Raw genomic sequence first — 22340 nt, 5'->3', positions numbered from 1 at the left:
ATGTGATTTCTTTCAAGGAAGATGAAAAGCTCCATTTTTATTTCATTTTAAAATGCTGCAAAGCCAACTTTATGTGAACATCATACCCTGCCACATGCACAAATATGTCAGTACAAAGTTCTGTTGCAGCTTCATGATCAGTTAATACAGTTTGTGATGGGAAGTGACTTGTTTACCACAGGCAGTCAAACGGAGGTGTTGATGAAACCGCAAGCTAAATTCAGCGTCAGCAAAGCATTGAGCTGAGGTCTTATCACTTCTGAAAAGCGCTGCCATTTTTCTAAAACAACTTGTGACTTTTAAAGCTGCTGTGACGGTCATACACTATTGACGAATTACAGTAAGTACTTCCCTACCCGCTTTTTTGTGAGCATATGTAGTTAACATTTTTTGGAGGGAAAACAACTGAAGGCACTGAGTCAGAAAACATGTCACTGATGAATCACATGTAGCTTCATATTTTGATGTTTTAATGCTCTCTGATGTCATAGCAGTAAGTGAGTTGAAGGAACAGGAGGGGGGGTGCAGATTGAGGGACTTTTTGCCCTAAATTTGGCCTTCAAGGTAAACTGTAGCCATGATCTATCAGACTGCTGTGACAGGTAGAGCTTTGACAGGGCGGCCTGAAGGGTTGCAGCTTCTGGAAGACTGCACTCAGGGCAAAAACATATAAAATATATAATTGAATGTTTACTAAGCTGCTGTTTTATCTTCCCTCTTTGTTGTTTGTCTGCTCTGAATTTCTTGACCTTGGAAGCCTCTCTGTACAGCTCAAAATGCAAACGTTTTAGCCATTCTGCACCACTGTAGATTCACTTAAACATCTTGTTAAGGAAGCCAGATGCTCTAAAGTGCTGTCGAATCTGATTGTCTGGAAAGCATGAGAGAAAGAGAGATGCGGCTCGCAGGAGTCTGTCCTCAGCACAGACATGATGTCAACCTGCTGCCTGGCTCTGAGGCTTTTGTACCCAGGAGACACTGCTGACTCCTGCCTCACATCACACACCAGATATTGAGAAGAAGATTAAAAAAATTGTTGAAAATGTTTCATTTCGGCCAAAACAATATTGTGGTTGTGTCTCTAATTGAAGAGGAATAATGTGAATTGTGAATTGATTTTTTTTAGAGAAAGTAAGGATTTTAAGACAAAACCTTGGCTGGTGTTGAAGTTTTGTCTAAGTTGCAGTTACAGGGTTACAATGTGCAGTAAAAATACTCATTGTTTATTAAGTGACTATATTCAAATGTCTCCTTTTCACAGTAGACATACAGCAATAAGTCAAAGGTGTTATATGTACACTGTTTGGGTCAGAGGGCATCTTGCTATGTTTTATTATTGAATAAGGTTTGTGACCTTTCAGTCAGCAGACGTGGAGTAAAATATTACAGGATAATAATGAGACACTTCTGTGACCTTTGGTGAACAGTGAAAAGGGCAGAGAGAGAAGAACGAGAGCTGACCAGTGAGGCAGTCTGTGAAATCAAAGTCTGGAGTCTCTTTATGCTCTGATGGGGGATGAGAGGGGAGGCAGAAGTTTGTGCTTTACTGAACTGACATGTTACATTTTATAGTCTGTGTGTTAGATTCTGCAGCTGTGACACGCCTGTCTTGTCACATTTCTCAAGACAGTTGTTTATGATCGTTCCTTTGTGCTGGACACGTAGACCTGATGACTATTTTGTAGAAAGGCTAATCCTGTAACATCATTTATTATATAAGTTTTTCGACAAGGAAGTCTCAAATAAGATCTTTACAGTCTTCACAGTCTCAAGGTGGGCACCCAAAATAAGCATCACCAATTCAGTATCCGCCCTGTGAAATATGGTCACACTCTTCACTTCTGTTCCTGAGTTACAACTTATGCCGTTGAATAATAGCCAGGAAAGTGTGTATTTTTTGTTTTTGCAGAACATTATGATGTCAGAGTGAAGTTGACCGTTGACCTTTTTGATATAAACTGTCTTCACTCTACCATTTTAGACATTTGTGAAACATTTTGTCCTTATCATTGTATGAATTCTTGGGTTTTGTGACAGTGACCTTGACTTTTGACCTTTGACCAATAAAATCATGTATATTATTGAAATTGAAAAGAAATGCTGTATAATGAAATTAAATAATGATTGTGCGAGTACTCAGATTCACTGGAGTATGCTTCAATAGCCAGTGTGTTAATATACGCATTAAACCAGTAATGTGTTTTATCATAGAAAGATATATAATATATCCCCATGTACCTGTATAACCTGGATTCCCACTGTGTTTCTGATGACCTCACACTAATTATATTAAATGAGACTCAACAAAACCTCCTTTTCAGTCTGTTTCATATGGATTTGAAATCAACGTCGTGCACATTTTTAGCCTCGCTCAATGTTTATCTTGCAGCCTGGAGGACTGTAATAGAATTACAGTTTGCAGCAGGGTATACAATTTCAAACCTTTTCACTTCTGGACTAAATTAATTAGCTTGTTTGCTCCCTCTGAGCAATCATGCACCACAGTAATTACAGTAATCATTGTTGCATAGATTGACTAAACTGGCACCATGCTGTGTTCATCGCCTCTCGGCAAGAAAGCTTTGTAGCAGTTTTATTTACTGTGTTGAGCTCTTCATTTGTATTAATGTCCATCCGTTTTCATTCTATTCACAGCAAATATTAGTTTTTATTTAAAACATATTTTTGCTTATTTGTGTGGCGACTATTTATACCAGAAAATATGTCTTTTTTGACTCTGGCTTGGTAGTTTGGTGATGAATTGTGTTTCTATACCAAGCACTCTGTAGCTGAGAGCACACTCAGCATTTTAAATGTTTACGTTGTGACTTACAACAGCTGAATGTTTACAGTGAGCACATGTGGTTTTCTTTACCACCAAAGTTTTTACTTTTATTGACTACAAAAGTCTCATATAACAGGATCTCTGGGACTCTGCTGCAGCTAATTTACTGTCTCTTTTGGCATCCTTCTTGTTTATTTTGGCAAATGTCCTACCATGTTTCTCATCAGTTTTCTACAGTAGGTCAGAGAAGAAGTATTCTATAAAGTGTTTAAAACTTTTCATAGCCTCTGTAGTCAGATGAGTTGATATACGATGTGCTGCTGCGTTTGATTCCTACATCCACCTTTGCTGTGTTAGAGTGGAAGCAGCAGATGTATCCTGGAGGAGCCTGTGAACTGAGCAGATGGATTTGTGGCGCTGTACAACATCACTGACCGAATGTCCTTCCTCTGCACGAAAAGCATCCTGCAACAGATCAAAGAAGCCCGGGAGGAGAGCTGTAAGGGGGGAGTGACTGCAGTCTGCTGGGAATGAGGCCGAGCTGACGGATTTATTTTGATGAACTAATGAGTCCCATTCCTGAGATGATTATCAAGGTAAAGATCAGTGCGGTATGATGAAAGTTAAGGACTACTTTCCAATATACAGTTCATATTGTATATGCATATAAGAAATTTTACTCCAGTGCAACATTGGATGAACTGTGGCAGCTGGGGATGACAAAAGCCTGACCACTTCAAGTTCTTTGAATTGTGCATTTATTTTCCCAACATACTGTGCGAAACATTTAAACAGTTATGGGGAACACTTAAAATGACTTCTTCTCAAGCTGATACCAAGTGGAAACCAAAAATAAACAAGCAAAATAGCTTAGATACAGTGTCTAAAACACTCACAGTTTATATATTATATAGAAAGATAAATTAATCATACTGAAGAACTCATTTTAAGGGCGAATAAAATTACATATAAGTTTTATTTTATGCTTTGGACATTAAAAAACACTGCTGCAAATGTGCAAGAATTAGCCAACATGTTATTTTTCATCTGTATAAGTGAATAGTTGTTACACATCAATCTAAAAAAGGATTTACATTTAAACATTCACAGTAGTTTGTTAGCATGCAGAACAATAATAAAAAGAGAATATGTTTGTATGCTTCTGTTAATAATTATGTCTTCCCAGCAAGCAGCATTGTTTTTGCTATGCTTACAGTTATTTTGTGAATCTTACAACTCTCTGAGAAAGTTGTATCAGAAACATCCACTTTGTAAATTGCAGTCCGTAGAATTATGGTATAAAATAAGCTTTAATTTCTTAATGTAAGAGAAAACTGAAAAGCTGCCTCCAGCAGACCTTCTGAAATGTTAGTCGGCTGGACACACTTAAAATGTTTGCTAGGCGCAGTTGAATGTCATGCCAAGATTAAAGTTCAGGCTGCCCAAATGAGATTTAAGGTTAAACATTTACAGAGGCCCCCGTCCACTCTAAATTGCATGCAAACTGCTCCATTTTATCCTAAATGGAGCTGGAGCCAAACCGGTTTTCAGTAGATTTTACTTGTATCCCAGCCTGTTGGGAAAAGGAGCTGTATAATAAAAAATAAACTACATGAAATTATAACAAAATCCAAACAAACAGATGATAAATGTAATTTCGCAGCGCTAAAAGAAAACCAAAGAAAACTCAACACATGAGTTCAGAGAAGAAATAGTTCACAGAGAGATTGAAATCGTGGGGGAAAAGTGGTCTGTGTGAGATCATGTCAAATGATCAAGTCTATTTTCTTTTTATTTAATTGGTAATCCGTGATCACAGTCTCTAAGATTATCATTATGTTATTTCTAAAAACAGATAATTGTGGTTAAAGAATCCAGACTACCAACTCAGATACACCCCTGCAGTTTTGTCCACTAGATGGAGACTAAGGACCGAGAGAAATCCAGGCAGCCACAGGGAAAAACTGCCTCCCCATCCACTTGTAAGAGCTTATGCTTATTGTACAAGATGAAATTCAAGTCGTGTCGTGTCTTACCTTGAAGTTAAGGTCTGCTTTAGGTTGGTGGACACACACGAGCCACCAGGGGCGCTGGAAGACCCTCGGAGGAGAAGCCCTGCTCATTCATCGGAGGTTTGTCCCTCTTCGCTTCCCCTAATCACTCGCCAAAAAAGTTTTTGTGCGAAAACCAACCTGCGGAATGAAAATGAGCTGTTCGAGGAGGTAAGAAACTTTGACTGACTTTTCTAACAGCAGCGACAACATAAAAACCCAAGTTACCTTCATATGTGTGTCGTTTTAGACGTGTTTTTCGGTCCGTAGTTCACAGAAATCGTCCGCCCAACTGCTTCATGTTCCGTTGCCATGACAACGCGTACCACGGGGAGAGCTATCTAACATTTTAAGCTAGCGTTAGCTAAAAATACGATCAGTCTTCATGTTTTTTCTGCGCTATTTCAGGTTTTAACACGAGAAGGGTTCACCTATTTTGTTTGTAACGTCACAAGATGGTCAATGGAAGAGTAACATAACTGTCTCTACCTGTATTTGAATATTTCAGGCTTCATAATTAATTACCTAGTAATCTCTACAAATTATTAGCGTTAGCTTGCTTGTGTAGTTCAGTTAGCTAACTAAATAAGAGTTATGCTAACGTATGTTTTATGATGAAATGCAAGGCTCAATGTTTCAAATTAACCAGCTCCCATGTGCTAATTAATTAACACTAACTGCAAACACATCTGGAACATTACAGAGCACCAAAATGTCCTCACTGATCCATACAAATTAACCAACCTCATTAGTTTAAGTTACTGCTGCTAGCGTAGCTGCAGCAGTGAATAAACGTTTAAAGCACATTATATTTCAGCCAGGACTGAAAAACAGAACTTTCTGAGTCATTTAAATCCTCAGCTGTCGTCATTTGTCATACTTTGAATTCTGTCGTGGTCATAAAGGTTAGGTTTTGCTCCATCTTTTGTTCTCACTGGTAAAAAAACACATTTTTAGTGATAGAGCGTCAACATTATCAGCCTGGCAGTTGGACAATGAATGATTTATAACTGAAGGTGTGGACATCTGTGTACTCTGATATGAATGTGCTGAGTTCTCTCCGGGTTGTCATTGAAATGAATTTGATTTGTTCTTGTTTCTGCTATGGCCTACATTTTTCTAGATGTCTGCCCTCCCAGCTTCCCAAGGCTGAGCCCAGCAAGGGCAGAGATTAGCCTTAACCAGGATTAAACCAATGAGAAAATTTGAATTTGTTGGCCCTTATCTCCTAGCAACATGTGGAGTGCTCTGAGCAAATGGCAGAATTTGATCTTTTGCTTCCTTTTGGCAAAGCATGTTTTCCTGCCAATAGACACTTATCAAACATGACCATTGGAGACAGAAGGGATTCTTGGAGGGGCCTTTAAATGATTTGTTTACAGGGACACTACATGCATTACTTGTTTGAGTGTAGGAGCAGCAACCCTGAAGTGCCTCCTCTCTGCCCCGCAGTCCATCAGCTGTCAGATAGACTATATTTTCACCTCTCTTTAGCAAGTCCGTTGTATGCTTTAATGGCTTAATGTTGATGTGTTCTTGGTATATTACATTTAGACCAGAAGCTTTGATAATCTCTCCGCATAATATTAGGATTCACCTCATAACTTAGTAGATGGGCTCTATATTTGCATTCTAAACATGCAATTTCTTGCCTCATCAGGTAATGTAATCCCACGCTTCATTAGGACTGTGAAGTTTATCATTTGTCATCAAAGCCAAGCTGTCAATAAATGATTAAGTTTCACATGAGGAAAATGTAATATTTGGGCTCAAGCAAAACGAATAGCAGTTTACATTTTAATTGCAGTGACTAAGATTCTGTTTTTTGTTTGATTTCCAGCTGTACTGTATTTTAGTGGCTGCTTGTTACAGCTAGAGGCACTGCCAATAGAGAGCTGCTTAAGCCTAATTTATTCTGCGAGTTATGCCCTTAAAGAAAGCAAACTTCTAAAAGCCCTGTACAATAATTAAAATGTGTAATATCTCGACAGACTGGTTGCGATTGAAAAGTGACTGAAGATTTAAAGTAACCGTGGTTTCAGGAACAAATGCCATTGCTTTCTGGGACACACTGCTGCTGATTCCTGCTGCTCTTAAAAAAACAGCATTAGGGCTGCAAATACCAATTATTTCCATCATTGATTTATTTGTTGATTATTTTAACATTAATCGATTAACTGTGAAGTTTTTTTTTTTTTTAATTATTATTATTTACTGAAACAATTACCTTAATGACCACATGTCCAAGTCAGAGGAATTTGCTTTCAGTACAGCACTGTGACAAGACTCAGTTCTGCAGCATTATACATTGACAGGCATCAATATCACATATCACACGATCAATAATAAACATGATTTACAAGGTAGGCAAAGAATGGCCAGTATTTAAGTGCATTAGAAGTGTATGCTTTAGTTAGGAGGCCAAAATCCTCGATTAATTGGCAAATTGTTCACTTGTAGCATATTGACGGATACCAGTTCATACTTACAGGTGCACTTTAAAACTGCTAGATCAGCAGCAGCAGCATATGTTCTGCATATGCATATGCCAGTAAGGTTGGGACAATGTAGCTTGATAAGGTGCAGTCCTACACTGATTTCTTGATCAGTTTTGAAATATCAAAAGATGTGTGTCCTGTCTGTGATACAATAAAAATATTTGATTCTTTCAGCATGTTGTGATGATTATCAGGAAATTATCATAAATCACAATTATTTTGGGAAGCATAATCGTGACAGGAAATTCTCCTTTCGTCCCATGCCTCTATGACAGTAAACAGTAGTTACCATTTATACAATATTGTCAGTATTTAGCTTATCTTGTTCAACAGTTTTATAGTGCGGGAGTTAAAGAGCATTGCAGCCTCTAAGGGCTAGTAGCAGTCTTATTGACATTAAGGGTGGGAGAAGGAGTATATATGCATTACCTCAAGTTAATGAAAGACAAGAAGGTTTAAGGGAAGAAAAGTTACACAGGATCGAAGTCATCCTCTGTATGTCCATGCTCCCTTTGTTCCAAAGTGACATTGATTTTGTGTGCTTAGTCATTAGACATTATCTACCTCACTCCCTGTCATTAGGTGCTATGTATACATATTCACTCAGGAATATAAATAAACAGAAATACCTGTCTGACAGAATGATGGAGAGATGAGGCATGTATGGGCTTGACTTTTGATGAACCGTCAGCTCCTAATTACTTCCTGCTGAAACAAGCGATGAGGCCAACTCAATGTAAAAGGTGGAACACAGCGCGTGTGTCCTTGGTGTTGGGGTGTGTACTGATGTTTGCTCATTTTTCAGCATGTCTGTGTGTGAACAAAGACCATTAATTTGTGCCTTCTGCTACAACTGAATCATTATAGGACCTATTTAATTATTCTATATAGTTATTCTTGGGTCATTGCTCCATATACGTACAGATGGGCTGTAACTCTGAGAAAAACAAGTCAATAAAAGGAGAATAAGCAGACTACACTTGGCCTTTCAAGGATGTTTTGAACTTTCACATGTTAGTGCTCACCTGAACAGACATTTTAACCTTAATGGAAAGGCATTTTAGGTGCACAGGTGGCACAGGGGCATAACTCTTACCCACCATCGCTGAGAGGTTTAAATCCTAATTTTTATTTCCAGCAATTTGGTCATGCAACAGACGCAATTGGCTATATTTGCGCATGTCCTTGTCACTGCATTAGTGATTCTTGAGTGTTGAGTGTGTGCTGTTATAGTCTACCCTCTTAGTGATGTTTCCAGCAGGTGGGTAACACGGATTGGTTGCTTTTGTCAGTGGCATTCACGATTCACAAGAGATGTTTTTTTAACTTTGAAGTAGAGGAAGAGGTACTGTGCATAGCTGTATTGATCAGGGCTCTAATGCGAGTGCATCTGGGCCCAAGTCTGATCATTTCTTCAGGGTTAATTTCCCCCCTGAAGCCCTGCAAGCCCTCAGTTTGAGTTTGTGGTTGTGTTATGAAGTAAAAAAAAACAAACAAGTCACCTATTTTGTGTTTTGACCTGTAGTTTGATGTAATTTTAGAAACACAGGTGTAGATATTACAGATAACAACCCCAGGCTTAAGGCAATTCAAGACCTGTGCCTGTTTGTGACCCTTTTTAAGGTCAGACTTCTCAACCTAACCTGACCCTGATATCCTATTTCCTTTGTTTCGGAGATCTGGGGCACCTTTGTCTTGGAGACACCTGAGGTGCACAGGACCCTCCTCCTCCTCCAGTCACTTCAAGTCCCAAATGATACACTCATCACATCGCTCTGTCTTCCTCAAATGAGCTATGATTGAGGTGATTGGAATTTCCAGAGGCTGTCACAATCGTTTTGATTGGAAAATAGACAGGAGATAATGGGAGAGACAGGCCTGTTATGAGGCCCCTGCCAAGGCTAAAATAATGCGTCAGAGTGAGGAGGTTAAAGACACCGCTTCCTTGTTAATAATTAATTGCTGTGCATGTGGTGGATCCACTTCATCGCTCCCAGTCATCACTTGATAACTGCTTTACATTTAATTTGGCTTTACAGACTGTTTTCCAAGCTGGGTAAATTGTGCTTAAAGTTATTATCTGTTCAGACAGAGACGGCAGTGTGGAGTTAGATGAGAGTAAGTAAAGATGCTGAAATTCTGTATACTACCTCTTGCAGTATAGACTTTTTAAATGAACATGAGCTAACCTTAAAATAATGTATTTGATACTGGTAATATAAGCTTCAATTATACATAGTTATTATTAAAATTTTACATTTCTTGCTTCGTATATATTTCCTGATTATTATTATTACATTAATATTTATGTATTTATATTAGGCTAATAAAACTTTTTTTTATATACTAGCAGTGATGAGTGCTTGTGTTAGAGAATATTTGTTTTGTCTTGTAGTTGGTAATATTATAATTTGAAATACTGACAGTTTGGAAACAATAGTGTTAATTTGGTATACTGAATGTTTCTGGAAAGACATTATCTTCTCAGTGCTGAAACAATTACTCATGACTACATTCATCCTAGGACTGGGCAGTATATTGATATATCATTATTGTGATTTGAGACAATCGTCTTAGATTTTGCTGATCTTTTTATTGTGATATGCCTTCTCCTGCTTTTAAAGGCTGCATTAAACTTAAGTTATTTTTATGACCTTATCAGACTGTTTTAATACTTGCCACTTAGTCATTAAATCCACATTAGTTTTGATTTTTTTTTCATCAAAAATGTCATTGTTCAATATTTTGTGAAAGTACCAATAGTCATCGCTACAATATTGTCTCTATCAATACCAAAGTATTTGGTCAAAATATTGTGATATTTGATTTTGTCCCCCAGTCCTTTTGAGAAGATTTCAAAATATCAGGATATGTATTGTGTACTGCGATACAGCCTAAAAATATTGCAGTATAAATCCAAGGACATATCACTCAGCCCTATTTCATCCACAACTAGAATGGCTCTCAGTAGAGCGCATACCTCCACCAAGGCCCAGCCTTAACCCCTAATTCAATCAAGCCTAATCTGATAACAAACACCACCAATAACTGCTTAACCATAATTTAAGATCACCAGATCTGTAACAGCCAACCACTAGGACAACAAAACAATTCAGATGCAATCATACTCTCCATTGTGTTGTGGAAGAATAATAGTTTAATAAAAAACAGTAACAAAGTTACACTACAAACATTATCTCAGCTACACATCTGTGGTACTTGCAGTTTTCTATCCCATTTTGTTGCTGTATAGCAGCTGAAAAAATCTACCCTCACACACATTTAAATCGGCTAGATCCAGGTTTTTTATTTGGATCTGCAAATCAAATAGTAGTCACTATTGATTGATACCAGCCACCTAAATGTGCCAGATTTTTTTTGGGCAGGATCCATGCATTATTATATTACTAGTAAGTGTGAAAATATGCCTGAATCTGTCCCTTTATCTGGATCCACACCGAAAGTTAATGAGGTGTATTCTGGGCCGAGACCCATCCTCCATCCAAGTTTCTGTGGAAATCAACCAACTAACCAACCAACAAATGGGCACGTGTGAAAACATAACCTCCTTGGCGGAGGTAATAATAACAATATTGGAAAAAATAATCTCACAGATTTTTTGATTAAAATAACTAATTGATTAGTCAAAGATTTGCAGTTATTATTTGTCGACCAAGAATGTCTTTTGTCACGGACAGCCCTATTATCCCATGGCTTGACAAGGAATTCCAGAGAGATAATGACCGCCCTCTCCTTCCATTTCCAGATGACACAAGCAGATGTTAGTGGATTTGGCATGAGCATGGTGTCCCCGCGGACCAGCAGGGACACACAGGAGAGGAATGCGCCTTTAATACGCCTGAACGATGATGCTGACCTCAGGGTATGGAGAGCTTCTATGAATGATTCCACTACAGTCCTGAGTTGTGCTATGGGGCCACCACTGACAAAGCCACACATACTCACTGGTGACCTGACCTCTATAGTATACTCTATCTGCAGGAGAAGAGGATCAAACTTCACTGTGCTGCTGTATAGCCCCCCTTCATTGGGGAATTTGAGTGCTCCCTTTGCCAAATCCGAAGCAGCCAGTGCTCAGCCTTGCATGCACACAGATAATGATCAAGTTAATTAGACCTGAGATTGAACGAACTGCAGCAGCAACTTAATCATTTGTAACTTGATTAGAAATACTATATTGTGCACCTCCAGAGACCTGAAAACTTTCTGTTTTTTCAGAGATCTTGAAATTAGGATGTTCTCCAGACTTCAGGACTTGAGCAAAGGCATAATGTCTTTGTAATCCAAAACAGTGAAATCATCCAGAACACAAGCTCATGGGAAATCCTCTGCTCTCTCTGACTGACACTGATCAGGTATAGATTACATATGTATTAATGCTTCCTTTCTCATGCCCATAGGAAATATATACATTTGGAAAGAAATTGGGTCAAGGTAGCTTTGGAGTTGTTTATGAAGCCACCCACATTGCGACACAGACAAAATGGGCTATTAAGGAGGTTTGCAGACCAGCGGTGAGTGCATTTGGCATCCCACTGGGAAGCCTGTTTTTTAATGTGTTGCACTAATAATAGAGTTTAATGTTTGGAGAGAGGTAAGCGACCATAACCACGATGAAACTCCTCAAGTTGTGATTTTACTCTCTGTCAATTTAGGCAGGAAGTTCGAAAGTCAAAATGCTGGGGCAAGAAATAAACATTCTCAGACAAGTGAATCATGCTCACATAATACATCTCCAGGAAGTCTACGACACGCCTAAGGTGAGCATTGCTGTCCTTTTAAGTAACAATCTCAAAGCAAGCTTAATCAAGCGAGTGGGTTATGTGTAATGTACGTGACATGTAATCTCCTATAATGATAAGCACACACAAATTGACTGTATGGTGAGATGTATTTTCTCTGCTTGTTTCTAGATGACTTACTTGGTTACTGAGCTGTGCGTTGGAGGTGAACTGAAGCAGCTGTTGCAGCAGAAAAAGTTCTTTACAGAGGACGAGACGAGGCATATCATCTCAAGCTTAGCTGATGCTGTTGTTTACCTTCACAAAAGAGGTAATGTCATTCTACAGATTGACATTTGGATAGTATTAAAAATCATCTCAAAACTAGCTGGAAATATAGTTTTTGATGATCTCAACTGATTGGAGTCTTGAAGATGTGAGTGATGCAGATGTGTTCACTACACCCTGACATCATTGTTAGATGTGCTTACAGGTGTGACCACACCCAGATGTGGTTACTGTTGCAACATGAATCTTATAACCAAATGACAAGTAAAAAAATACAATTTTCAGCTTGATGTTAACTTATTTTATATACTTTACACTCTTGCTCTAATTAAACTATTGTGCGGAACAAGCACTGACAATTTTGCCCTAATACAGACTGTTAAGTGTGCTTCAGTTAAAGGATAAGTTCAGCCAAAAACAAAAATTCAGTCATTGTCTACTCACCCACATGCCAATTTCGTAGTCTACAAAACATTTCTGGAGCTTCACAGCAACACAGTGTTGCAGCATTCTCCGAAAACAACTGAAATAGATGATGATTTGTTTTAAAAAATTATAAAAAGACAAACAAAAATGACTCCATACAGCTCATCTGGTGTAATCCAAGTCTCTGGAGGGCCCAAGACCACAAAGTGATTTGAAAAGACATTATTTACACCCTTTTTAAAGCTGAAATCTTCACTGTAGCTGCTAAGCTAACTGAAGTGGGTGCACAAGCAAGACCGCGTGACAAGGGCGTAAAAATAACATTTCCACTCAATTTTGGATCTCAGGGTTTCCAGAGACTTAGATCATGCCGAACAAGCTGTATGGAGCCATTTCATCTTTTTTTCCCCAGTTGTTTTTTTAAACATTTTAAAACAAGTCTCCATCTACTTCAGTTGTTTAGGAGAATGCCGCAATGCTGTCTTGCAGTGAAGCTCCATAAATGTTTTGTGGACTATGAAACTTCACCCGGCTTTCCATCGACATGGGGGGTGAGTAGATAGTAGTGCCTAAATAGTGCTAAAAAGCCATTATAATACCAAAATGTTGTTGCTCTCAAGGATTTGATAAATTTGCCATTACTGCTCTCAGTCATTATAGAATGAGGCTCATGTTGATTAAAGAGTAATATAAAAGAAAAAACATAGTAAACATTTTAATTAAATCAACATGGTTTATTTGGAAATGACGTTTCCCCTTCAATGCTGAGATCTGTGGTTAGAGGTAATTTAGGACATTGCCTAGTAATGAGGCATCGTTACATGTGGCTAATGACTAATTTACAACAGGCTAGGGAGCAATACTGATTAATAGGTGTGCTTTCACATGGAAAGTCCCTCTGTGCTGGTTTTGCTCACCTCTATAGAGACCAGTGATACTAATGAGATAGCCAGAAACATTCTTGTCAAATGGCTAATCATGAAAGTCTCTCAGCTTAAATTTGTTTGGGTTTTCTCAGATTGTTGCTGTCCTTTGTCAGCCTCAGCTGCTTCAGGTATTAGTCTTAGCTGTGTTAGGCTCAGCTGTGCTTTGAGCTTTTATTTGTTAAAACAGGATACATTATACATGTTATTATTAAACTGCAGCTCCAATTGTTTTATCTGTATTTAATTAGATAACTTTCAGGAATGCAAAAATACTGAGTATATTTTAAAATAGGTAACTGTTATTTGAATTATGTTTTGTTATAAAAATAAAGACATTTATGAATATGAATTTGAGAGTACAGGTGCCAGAAATTGGTTAAATAAAGGGTATAATGATCAGAAAATATGGATGAAAAAATGGATGAAGGAAAAAGGAACATTTTCATTCGTGTTTGTTTTGTGCACACCAGTCGGTCTTACTTACCTTTCACACACCATCAGCACTGTTGCATTTTATAATTGCTTGCTTCAAACAGTGCAGTGAAAAGGACTGCCCAGGGCAATTGTATTTTTCCTCCTACCTTTTCTCACTCCACCAAGTTTTGTTAACGAGGCCCTTCAGCCTGGCCTGCTGTTAGAGAGGTAAACAGATCACTGTGTTAGTGTGCACAAAACATACTGTAGTTTATTCTAGTGACTGACATTAGCAAATCATCTTGCTCTGATCGCAGACTTTATTCATTTTCTCCAGTACGCCGACTCTGACCCTAATTCTTTTCTTTCTTTTTATTTAAGACAAGAAGCCAAAATATGTTGAAGATAAAAAACCTTTGTTTTTTCAGCAGATACCATGTTTTTGATATTTTGTGATGAATTTTCAAAACTTGGGCATGTTCCACTGGTCAAGTCCGTGAAGCTGCTTAAACCTCAAGTGCCCTATCCTAACCAGGTGGACATAAACTTGATCTGTCTTTTATGCTCTTTGATAATGTTGTGAGGTAATGGCCTCAAAATGATACTAGGCTACATCACTTATCCTCGTACTAGTGCTTAAAATGCTTGCATTTTATTTAGATGTAACAATGCCTGCATGTATTAATTAAAACAGCAGTTACAGTTACATGTTCACACATCAAGCAGACAGCAAAATTTGCATTTTGGACTTGTATTTCTGTATACAATATTCAATATTCACCCTCTTTTAAGCTTTGTTTTGGTCTCCACCAACTTGGAAGCCCAAATATATGACTCATCTCTTCTAAATATTCAACTGCGAGTTGACAATTGTCTGTCTGCAGTATGGTGCTTTGTATACAGTGGGTTTATCTGAGCTTTTCTCACGTGTGGATGAGATTGTTGTGTGTGAATCAAAATCTCAGACCATTAAACCAAAACGGTGTGATAATTCAGTGGTTTCATCAATATGAGCAACCCCCTTTTTAGACATTTGATCAAATGTTAACATTGATACTAATACTGATTACAACAACTATTTCTGTAAATATAATTGTATATATATATAATTGTCAATTCAACTGTTTTTTTCCTCGTATCTTGCAGACATTGTGCACCGGGACTTGAAACTTGAGAACATTCTTGTGAAAGATTCTCTCGATGAGGATGATAATGGCAAGATTAATATCAAGGTAAGATGGTGAGACAAACCGTGAAATGTTCCATCACTGCTTCTTATCCATTCTCTGTCAGACTGGGTACAAGCCTCTGATGGGCACTTTCTCCTTGCCTGCTATCTCCTCTATATTTAGTAAAGGCTTTAAACGTTACCTCATTACGACAGACTCCCTCTGGTCTTCCTTTAAAGTACACCTTTACAAAGAGAGACTCAACTGTATCTTTAAACAATTTACCAGCTGAGCACAGCATGTTGCGTGCATTGACAATGCGCCAGCTAAGGCAGATACCTGGTGTGTGAGCTGAAACAAGTCTAGACCACTGCATGAATGTCCCTGTCTCTCTTTTTCTTTTGTCTGACACCCACATATACAAATACCCACATACTGTACATGTTGGTAGAAAGTGTTGTCATGTAACTGCGGAAAATGCTTTCATTTTTAGTTAATTAATTTTTCACTTTTGTAATAATGTGACAGCCTCAATAGCTATGTTGCTATTCATGTAAATCAGAATAAGAGGTTCATTGTTTGTGCTCACGCTGTGGCCTTGTTTTCCTGACAAAAGCACCTTTAACAATGAATTAATTATTTTTTCTAAATCATGTTTATTTGTATCACCCTTTTCTTAAGTGCTATTCTCTACCTAGGTAACAGACTTTGGATTATCGGTGCAGACAGGCGGTGTAGGCATTGGGAACATGATGACAGAGGCCTGCGGGACTCTTATCTATATGGGTATGACACTTGTATCTCCCACACAGATGACCACAGGGATAGAGGTCTGAGTTTGAATGAGTGGTGTAGCAGCATGCCTCTCCATTAGCCCCATTCACACTGCACTTTCAGTGCGGGAATCGTGCGCCTATTCTCCGCATTGTCGTCTATGTGAAAGTTTCAGATGCGGAGAGGGGGGACAGTTTTGCTTTCCAGAAAGTTCTTTGCTTTCCAGGATGCATGGTGGGTCAGGATGTTATAACACATTATAACAGCATCCATATGATTATAAACAGTCAGCAGGTACATGTTTAGATTTACAGGTGGATACCGGGGGAAACATGTTGGAAAAAAAACACACATGTCAACGTCATGATCTGTACCGTCACGCCTCTTTTGGATCTGCAGCAGCGGCGTGCTGTATGAAATGACACACTGGTGTGGCTTTACGCCGGAGCTGCATGGTTCAGTGTGAACAAACAAACAAAGGTGGAGAACTGGCGAGCCTTCGCTGCGCCGACAATGCGGAGTCTCTGTGTGAAAAAGGCAATTGTCACAGTATCGTTTTGGTTCAACCACTGGGGGTTGCTCAAGTTAGAACTGTTTAAATTTTACACATAGTAGTTTTTAGTTTTTAAGCAATGAGTGTATTTCAATTTTAGCATGTGGACTGTGTATTTCACATCTATACTCATTAATATGAATGGAGTCTTAGATCAATAGTGGTGCTATGAAGCAATTTTATGAGCCGGTCCCTGTTTTGTTTGTATCTTATGCTCTACTAGCATGCACACATTACTGCCAAGTGCAGAGTGAAGTCATAACAATGCGTAGTACAAGACGTCCCTTGGTTTCATGTTGTTCCACTGACAGACAGTTTGGTTCGGGGTAACTGCCAAAACATGTAGCAACATGCAGGAAAAGCTAGGCAGCCAATGTTAACATTGGTAGAAACACTGCAGGTTCAAAGTATTTAAGAATTTGGCTTTGTGACTGGTGTATGAAAAAAAGGTCTGTGGTTAACACAAGCTTAAGATATTTTCACATTTTGTTCTCAGACATAAAGTACGTCAGTATATATCCCACACGTGAATTTAAAAAATGTTTACTTGTCTTAAAAAAGGTGGTTGCTAACAAGTGGCTTAATGAGACTACAGAGGCTGTTTGGGACATTAAACATCATTACACCGAACACGGAGAACCATCTACTCACTCATCTACTGTCCGTCTTTACAGGCTCTGATGTTGAAGTCATGCAAATGCGATGTGGACGTGTGTAGCCTAATGTTAGCTTTTTACTTCTGACGGTTTGTGTAGCCATGTACCTTTGAATGTATTGACTCTACTGCCATTTTGTAGCCATCTTTATGGGCCACAATCGGTAACTCTGCAGCCTAATAATAGGAATGACAGACGAAATATAACATTTACAGCTCTTTATTTTGCTAACAATCTGACAGTGAATTGGGCAGAAGCATACAGTATCAGGCACAGCTGTTTCAATAAAAACAATACAAGACAGGCTCTTATAGCCTTGTAAATTATGTTTAAAAATGCTACTAATGAACCCATAAACTATGAGTTCTTACATAGAAACGATAAAAGCACAACTAGATGAAAGTGCATGGGCTTAAACTTGCATTTCACTGTGTTGTTCTTTTCCTTTTTGCCCAAAATTTCAGAATAATGGGAATATTTCTATGAAGTTAATGCTGTCCTCTCTGCCATCTCGCCACATTGACTTAGCTAGCTACACATGCACACTGACACAACTGTAGGTTTACCTTCCACTGCCACGCAGAAACAGGAACAGTGCAAATGCAAAAAGTAATCTGAGAACTCTAACGGATTACTTTGTAACAAGTTACCCCCAACACTGACTGCCACCAGCTGTGGATATGTATGTACCACCCTCTGTATCACATGGCTACTGTGCTGCTGTGCATTTGTGCGCTGATACAATGATAAAACATTGCTCAGTAGCACCACTAGTGGTCAAAAAGTGGTTTTAATTAGTGTTTTTAAGCCCCAGATTTCATATGAAGAAAGACTCACATTTGTGTGTGAATTTCAGCACCTGAAATGATGAGCGGTGGTGGTTACAGCCAGTGGTGCGATGTGTGGAGCATAGGAGTTGTTATGTACATGTTGTAAGTAAACACACAGATATTATATTTACATATGCACTCATACGCACTGTGACCACATGTGTCTGAGCTGTGTGTCCTCACAGGCTGTGTGGGGAGTCCCCGTTTGTGTCCAAAACGAAGGAAAACCTACTTGAGGAGATTGTGAACAAAGAAGTCAAATTTACTCGGAGCATCTGGGCCACAATCAGTGATGCAGGTGATGTCTTATTATAAATAAATAATACATGTAATCCTGCAAAAAATGGAGTGAATATTTTCTCATTGAGAAACAGTACAGGATGCATTCACACAGTTTTGTTCCTAACAAACTCACCAACTGGCTTGAGTCTTTCTCAACAGCAAAAAATGTATTGACTTGCCTTCTGAAGGTGGACCCCGCCTACCGCATGTCTCCTAATCAACTCCTAGAGAACCCCTGGATCACAGTGAGTCACTGATTGTTCCAGCTGTATTCATACACTTTACCAAATGATTCACATAAGGAGCTCTTATGAGGTGCTTTGTCCAACAGGGCGCTACTAATGTTCCTGCTATACCGTCCAATGTGCTGGAGATGATGCGTCACCACCTGGAACAGGAAAAGAGTAAGACAACAATGAAGACTTATCTTAATTTAAATTAATTGACAACACTGTGCAAGTGATAATCAACTGAGAAACAGAGAGTATGAGGAGGGATTGAAGGAGAGAGTGAGATGAACCAAAGCCACAAGAGCTTACTCGATGTTGTTATTTAAAATCATCCACAATAGGAGGAGAGACTCTGGAGGACTTGTCCCTCACCTCCTCTGATGACACACTGGAGCCACCCCCGGTCCCTGGGGCAGCTTCAACAGTAACCGCCAGCAACTGCAGCAGCCAGGCGAAGCTCATTCCTAAAAAAGACAGCAACTTCTCCACGCCAGCCACATCTACCAAGCAGGTACTGTTTTACCACAGATCTAAAACGAGCTGACCTCATCCGGCTATGTGTTGAATTTTTATTCAAGTCTATAAATCTATATGGCTCCCAAATAATTTAAAAGATGTCAAACTTCTACTCATCTATTTGAGCACTGTTGCATTTGCTTACACATCATTTACCTCATGTGGTAATTATCTTGTTTTTTTACTGAGGCTATCTCATTAAGTAGATAACTCTAAGTTTTTAGCCATTATTCATCATGGTTATAATATTTTTTTAGGAAACAACTCACTTAGGTAAGGACGATTGGTGGTGCTGAATAAACCATAATAACCATATCATCTTCAGCATAAAAACATGTTGGTTATTACCCAGGCTTCTATTAGACTTTGAAAAGGGTACTTTGGGGTACTTCAAACTCAGAAACTCAATAAAGCTCCACATGTAGTTATAAACGCACAAATATGTTGCACATGCTACTGTACAGAATTGAACATTTTCTGATCTGTCATGTCAATATCCACTTGATAAGACAAAAAAAGACAAACACTAGATGCTGGACTGAAGCAAAAGTCAAAAATACAAAAACAGAGTCCGCACACTAGATAATGCTCTCATGAACATTTATTATCTCCGCATGTGAAGAAGGGCTTGAACCCAAAATGTCACATGTGGAGGTAATACATGTTCATAGGTTTGTTATCTAGTGTGTAGATTTTGTTGTATTTTTAATATCCATGTGGTTATCATGATTGTGTATCTCACGTTGATCTAGAAGAAGCTTCAAAACAAAGCAAAACAAAAGAGAGTTTTCCTTTAAAGTAAACTACCTCTCTAAAGGTCAACCCTTATCTATTATGTATGGTCATGGGATCCAGGTATTGATCTCTCATCTTTCTTCTTTGGGTTATCCTTGTATCTTGGAATAAAGACTAAAGAGAGAGGCAGTCTCCAGCAGGACAAGCGCAAAAATGACTTTAAAACCCCGGGAATGCCTCAACCTCCCACCACACAGATTTATTGAATGTCCTAAAACGTAACCTTTTCAGTTCAACCCTAATTAATACTTTTATTTACAGGATTTAATTACATTTCCAGCAGCACTTGATTCATCCTAGTTTTTAATTTTACAATTGTTGACCAGACAAACTACAGATATCTACTGCTGCACATTTTGAATTCTAAACACACATTTTCTTATTAGACCGCCTTTGTATTTTCATATTTTCACTCACACTGCCTTTCATATTCAGTCACCACTAGATGGTGCCAGATTTACCTATTACAGAAGATGGAAATAAAGGTGTAGCCATGCAGCTGTTTTAAATGAATGCGATAGTTAATTCTGTTATGTAAGATGAATAATATGAATCTTATCCCTGCAGGCTCATGCTGGTCTGAAACCCTCCACACAGCCGACTGCAAAGCAACGCAGGCCTTGGGACAAGAAGGATGTCAGCACAGGACAGAAACCAGCCTCTGACATTAGGAAAGCTGGCAACCAGAGACCATCTACTTCCAGTAAAAGTAGGACTGTCCCTCGCAAACCGGCAGCTGGCTCTAACACCAGTGCAGCTTTAGAATAAGAAAACAAAACGAGCCATATCACTGGAGAGAGTGAGTGGGCGGGAAGAAGACAAGAGAAAAAAACTAAAGTAGAGAAGGACTTTTTTAAATATACACTCTATTTAATATAATTCCGTGATTCAACAGTGATGTGAATTAAACTACTGTGAATAGCGCAACCTCAACGCTGATGACCAGAGAATAAGCAGCGACATCGATGTCAAATAAATGGGCCTCATATGCAAGTGTGAAATAGCACAAGAAGTCCAAAACCTCTGCAGCTGACGGTGCCGCCTCAGCTGTGCCTCGTGCCAAAGGAAAGGGCCTCCCGGTCTGAGGGGGCCAGACCTGCTGGACAAATGCTCACTGTTTCACAGCCAGCTGTGTGATAATGTCCGGCAGCCCAAATACAGACTCATACTTTTTATAGTAGCCAGCAAACACAGATTGAATGAGTTTGTCAGATATTAGAGGTGACATCAGATTGACGGTTTTATTAAAAAGTTTGAGATTTGAAAAAGATTTGAGCACAGCACAGCTCTTTTTTTTATTATACTGTTGTTTAGTAATGTCCTTACTAACTGGCAGCATGTCATCTCATTATTAATGTCTTTATTTATATACACTGTGAATGCATTCCTTGTCGGTATATGGAAGTAATAGTCACTTAAATCACTTAAATGTTTATTACATTAGGAATAAGTAATTATTGGCTAGAGATCATCGGGGATGTAATAATCTGGGTAGAGAATATTTTCAACATCCAAACAGACACATTTGTAAAAAGAAAGGTACAAACTGATTCCCACAAAAAAATAAATCAGCCTTTTTTAGATATATGTGATTACACCTCGAATCTGTCCTTAAGTTAATAATATTAGTTTATTTTTGAAGAATATTATTTAAAGGGTGCCAAATATCCTAAAACACAGAACTGTTCAAAACTGCTCAACAATTTAGCATATTTTCAATAAAACAACAAAGTTTTTTTTTATATAATTACATGTTAGATTGAAGACGGAGAACACTCATAAAGAGTGCAGGATATTTTCCTTGATATCATTTCACAACACCAAAGTTAGCATTAGGGATTTTCTTTCTTCCCATCCTGACCTCTCAATTCCAAAACGCCCTATATGCAGTGACTGCACCCACTCAGTGTCAAAACAGAAAGACTGTCACACAGGCTGGTTACGCTCCATCTGAATGCAGAGGATTGGGACCGAGGGCAGCCACGGGTCTAATCTCGTTTGGAGGCCATTGAAAGCAGTAGGAGCTACTTTGAGGGCACTGCCATTCAAGCACAGGTTTTTTCCGCTGTAGAGAGAATAATCCCCAGCATAGATACAACATTAAAGTAGCCAAGCATAACACACAGAGGCTGAATTTCAAATCCACCCATTTGCATCTCGAAGTGAATGAGTGCCAACAATGGGGCTCCGTGTTCCTGCACAGGCTCTGTGTTTTAGCGTGTATGCGTGAATGTGGTGTGTGTTTGTTGAAGGTTTTCCTACATTTCAGGGAAGAGGTAATTGTCTTTAAAGTGTGGACACAGTATGTTAACCTTTATCAAAGTCTGTCCAGGTAGACGTACAGATCTTGGGTGATGTGAGTAGAATGCAAAACACTGTCGTTGGTTAGATGTGTTTTTAATTGA

The 22340-nt window shown here is 38.7% G+C and overlaps 1 protein-coding gene across 1 annotated transcript; it reads left to right on the top strand.

The window, feature by feature from the left end:
• Positions 1 to 11795: 11795 nt before the first annotated feature.
• On the top strand, positions 11796 to 21150 carry stk33 (serine/threonine kinase 33). Its single transcript, XM_073464877.1, has 11 exons — positions 11796 to 11869; positions 12011 to 12115; positions 12269 to 12407; positions 15277 to 15362; positions 15998 to 16085; positions 18139 to 18214; positions 18298 to 18410; positions 18554 to 18639; positions 18726 to 18798; positions 18966 to 19135; positions 20503 to 21150. The coding sequence occupies exons 2-11, from the start codon at positions 12032 to 12034 to the stop codon at positions 20701 to 20703; spliced, it is 1116 nt and encodes a 371-aa protein (XP_073320978.1). The 5' UTR covers positions 11796 to 11869; positions 12011 to 12031; the 3' UTR covers positions 20704 to 21150.
• Positions 21151 to 22340: the final 1190 nt, after the last annotated feature.

This window comes from Pagrus major, chromosome 4 (genome assembly GCF_040436345.1).
Source record: "Pagrus major chromosome 4, Pma_NU_1.0".
Lineage (NCBI taxonomy): Eukaryota > Metazoa > Chordata > Actinopteri > Spariformes > Sparidae > Pagrus > Pagrus major.
Note: the sequence above shows the minus strand (reverse complement) of the source record. Positions and strands in the feature narration are given on the sequence as shown.

What these genes read in the sequence shown, in the direction of transcription:
- stk33 (XM_073464877.1), top strand. Translation starts at nt 12,032, where the DNA reads ATGCTGGGGCAAGAAATAAACATTCTCAGACAAGTGAATCATGCTCAC. An exon ending in TAGAGAACCCCTGGATCACA is followed by an intron (nt 18,640 to 18,725) that starts GTGAGTCACTGA and finishes TTTGTCCAACAG; the next exon opens with GGCGCTACTAATGTTCCTGC. An exon ending in CAGCCACATCTACCAAGCAG is followed by an intron (nt 19,136 to 20,502) that starts GTACTGTTTTAC and finishes TTATCCCTGCAG; the next exon opens with GCTCATGCTGGTCTGAAACC.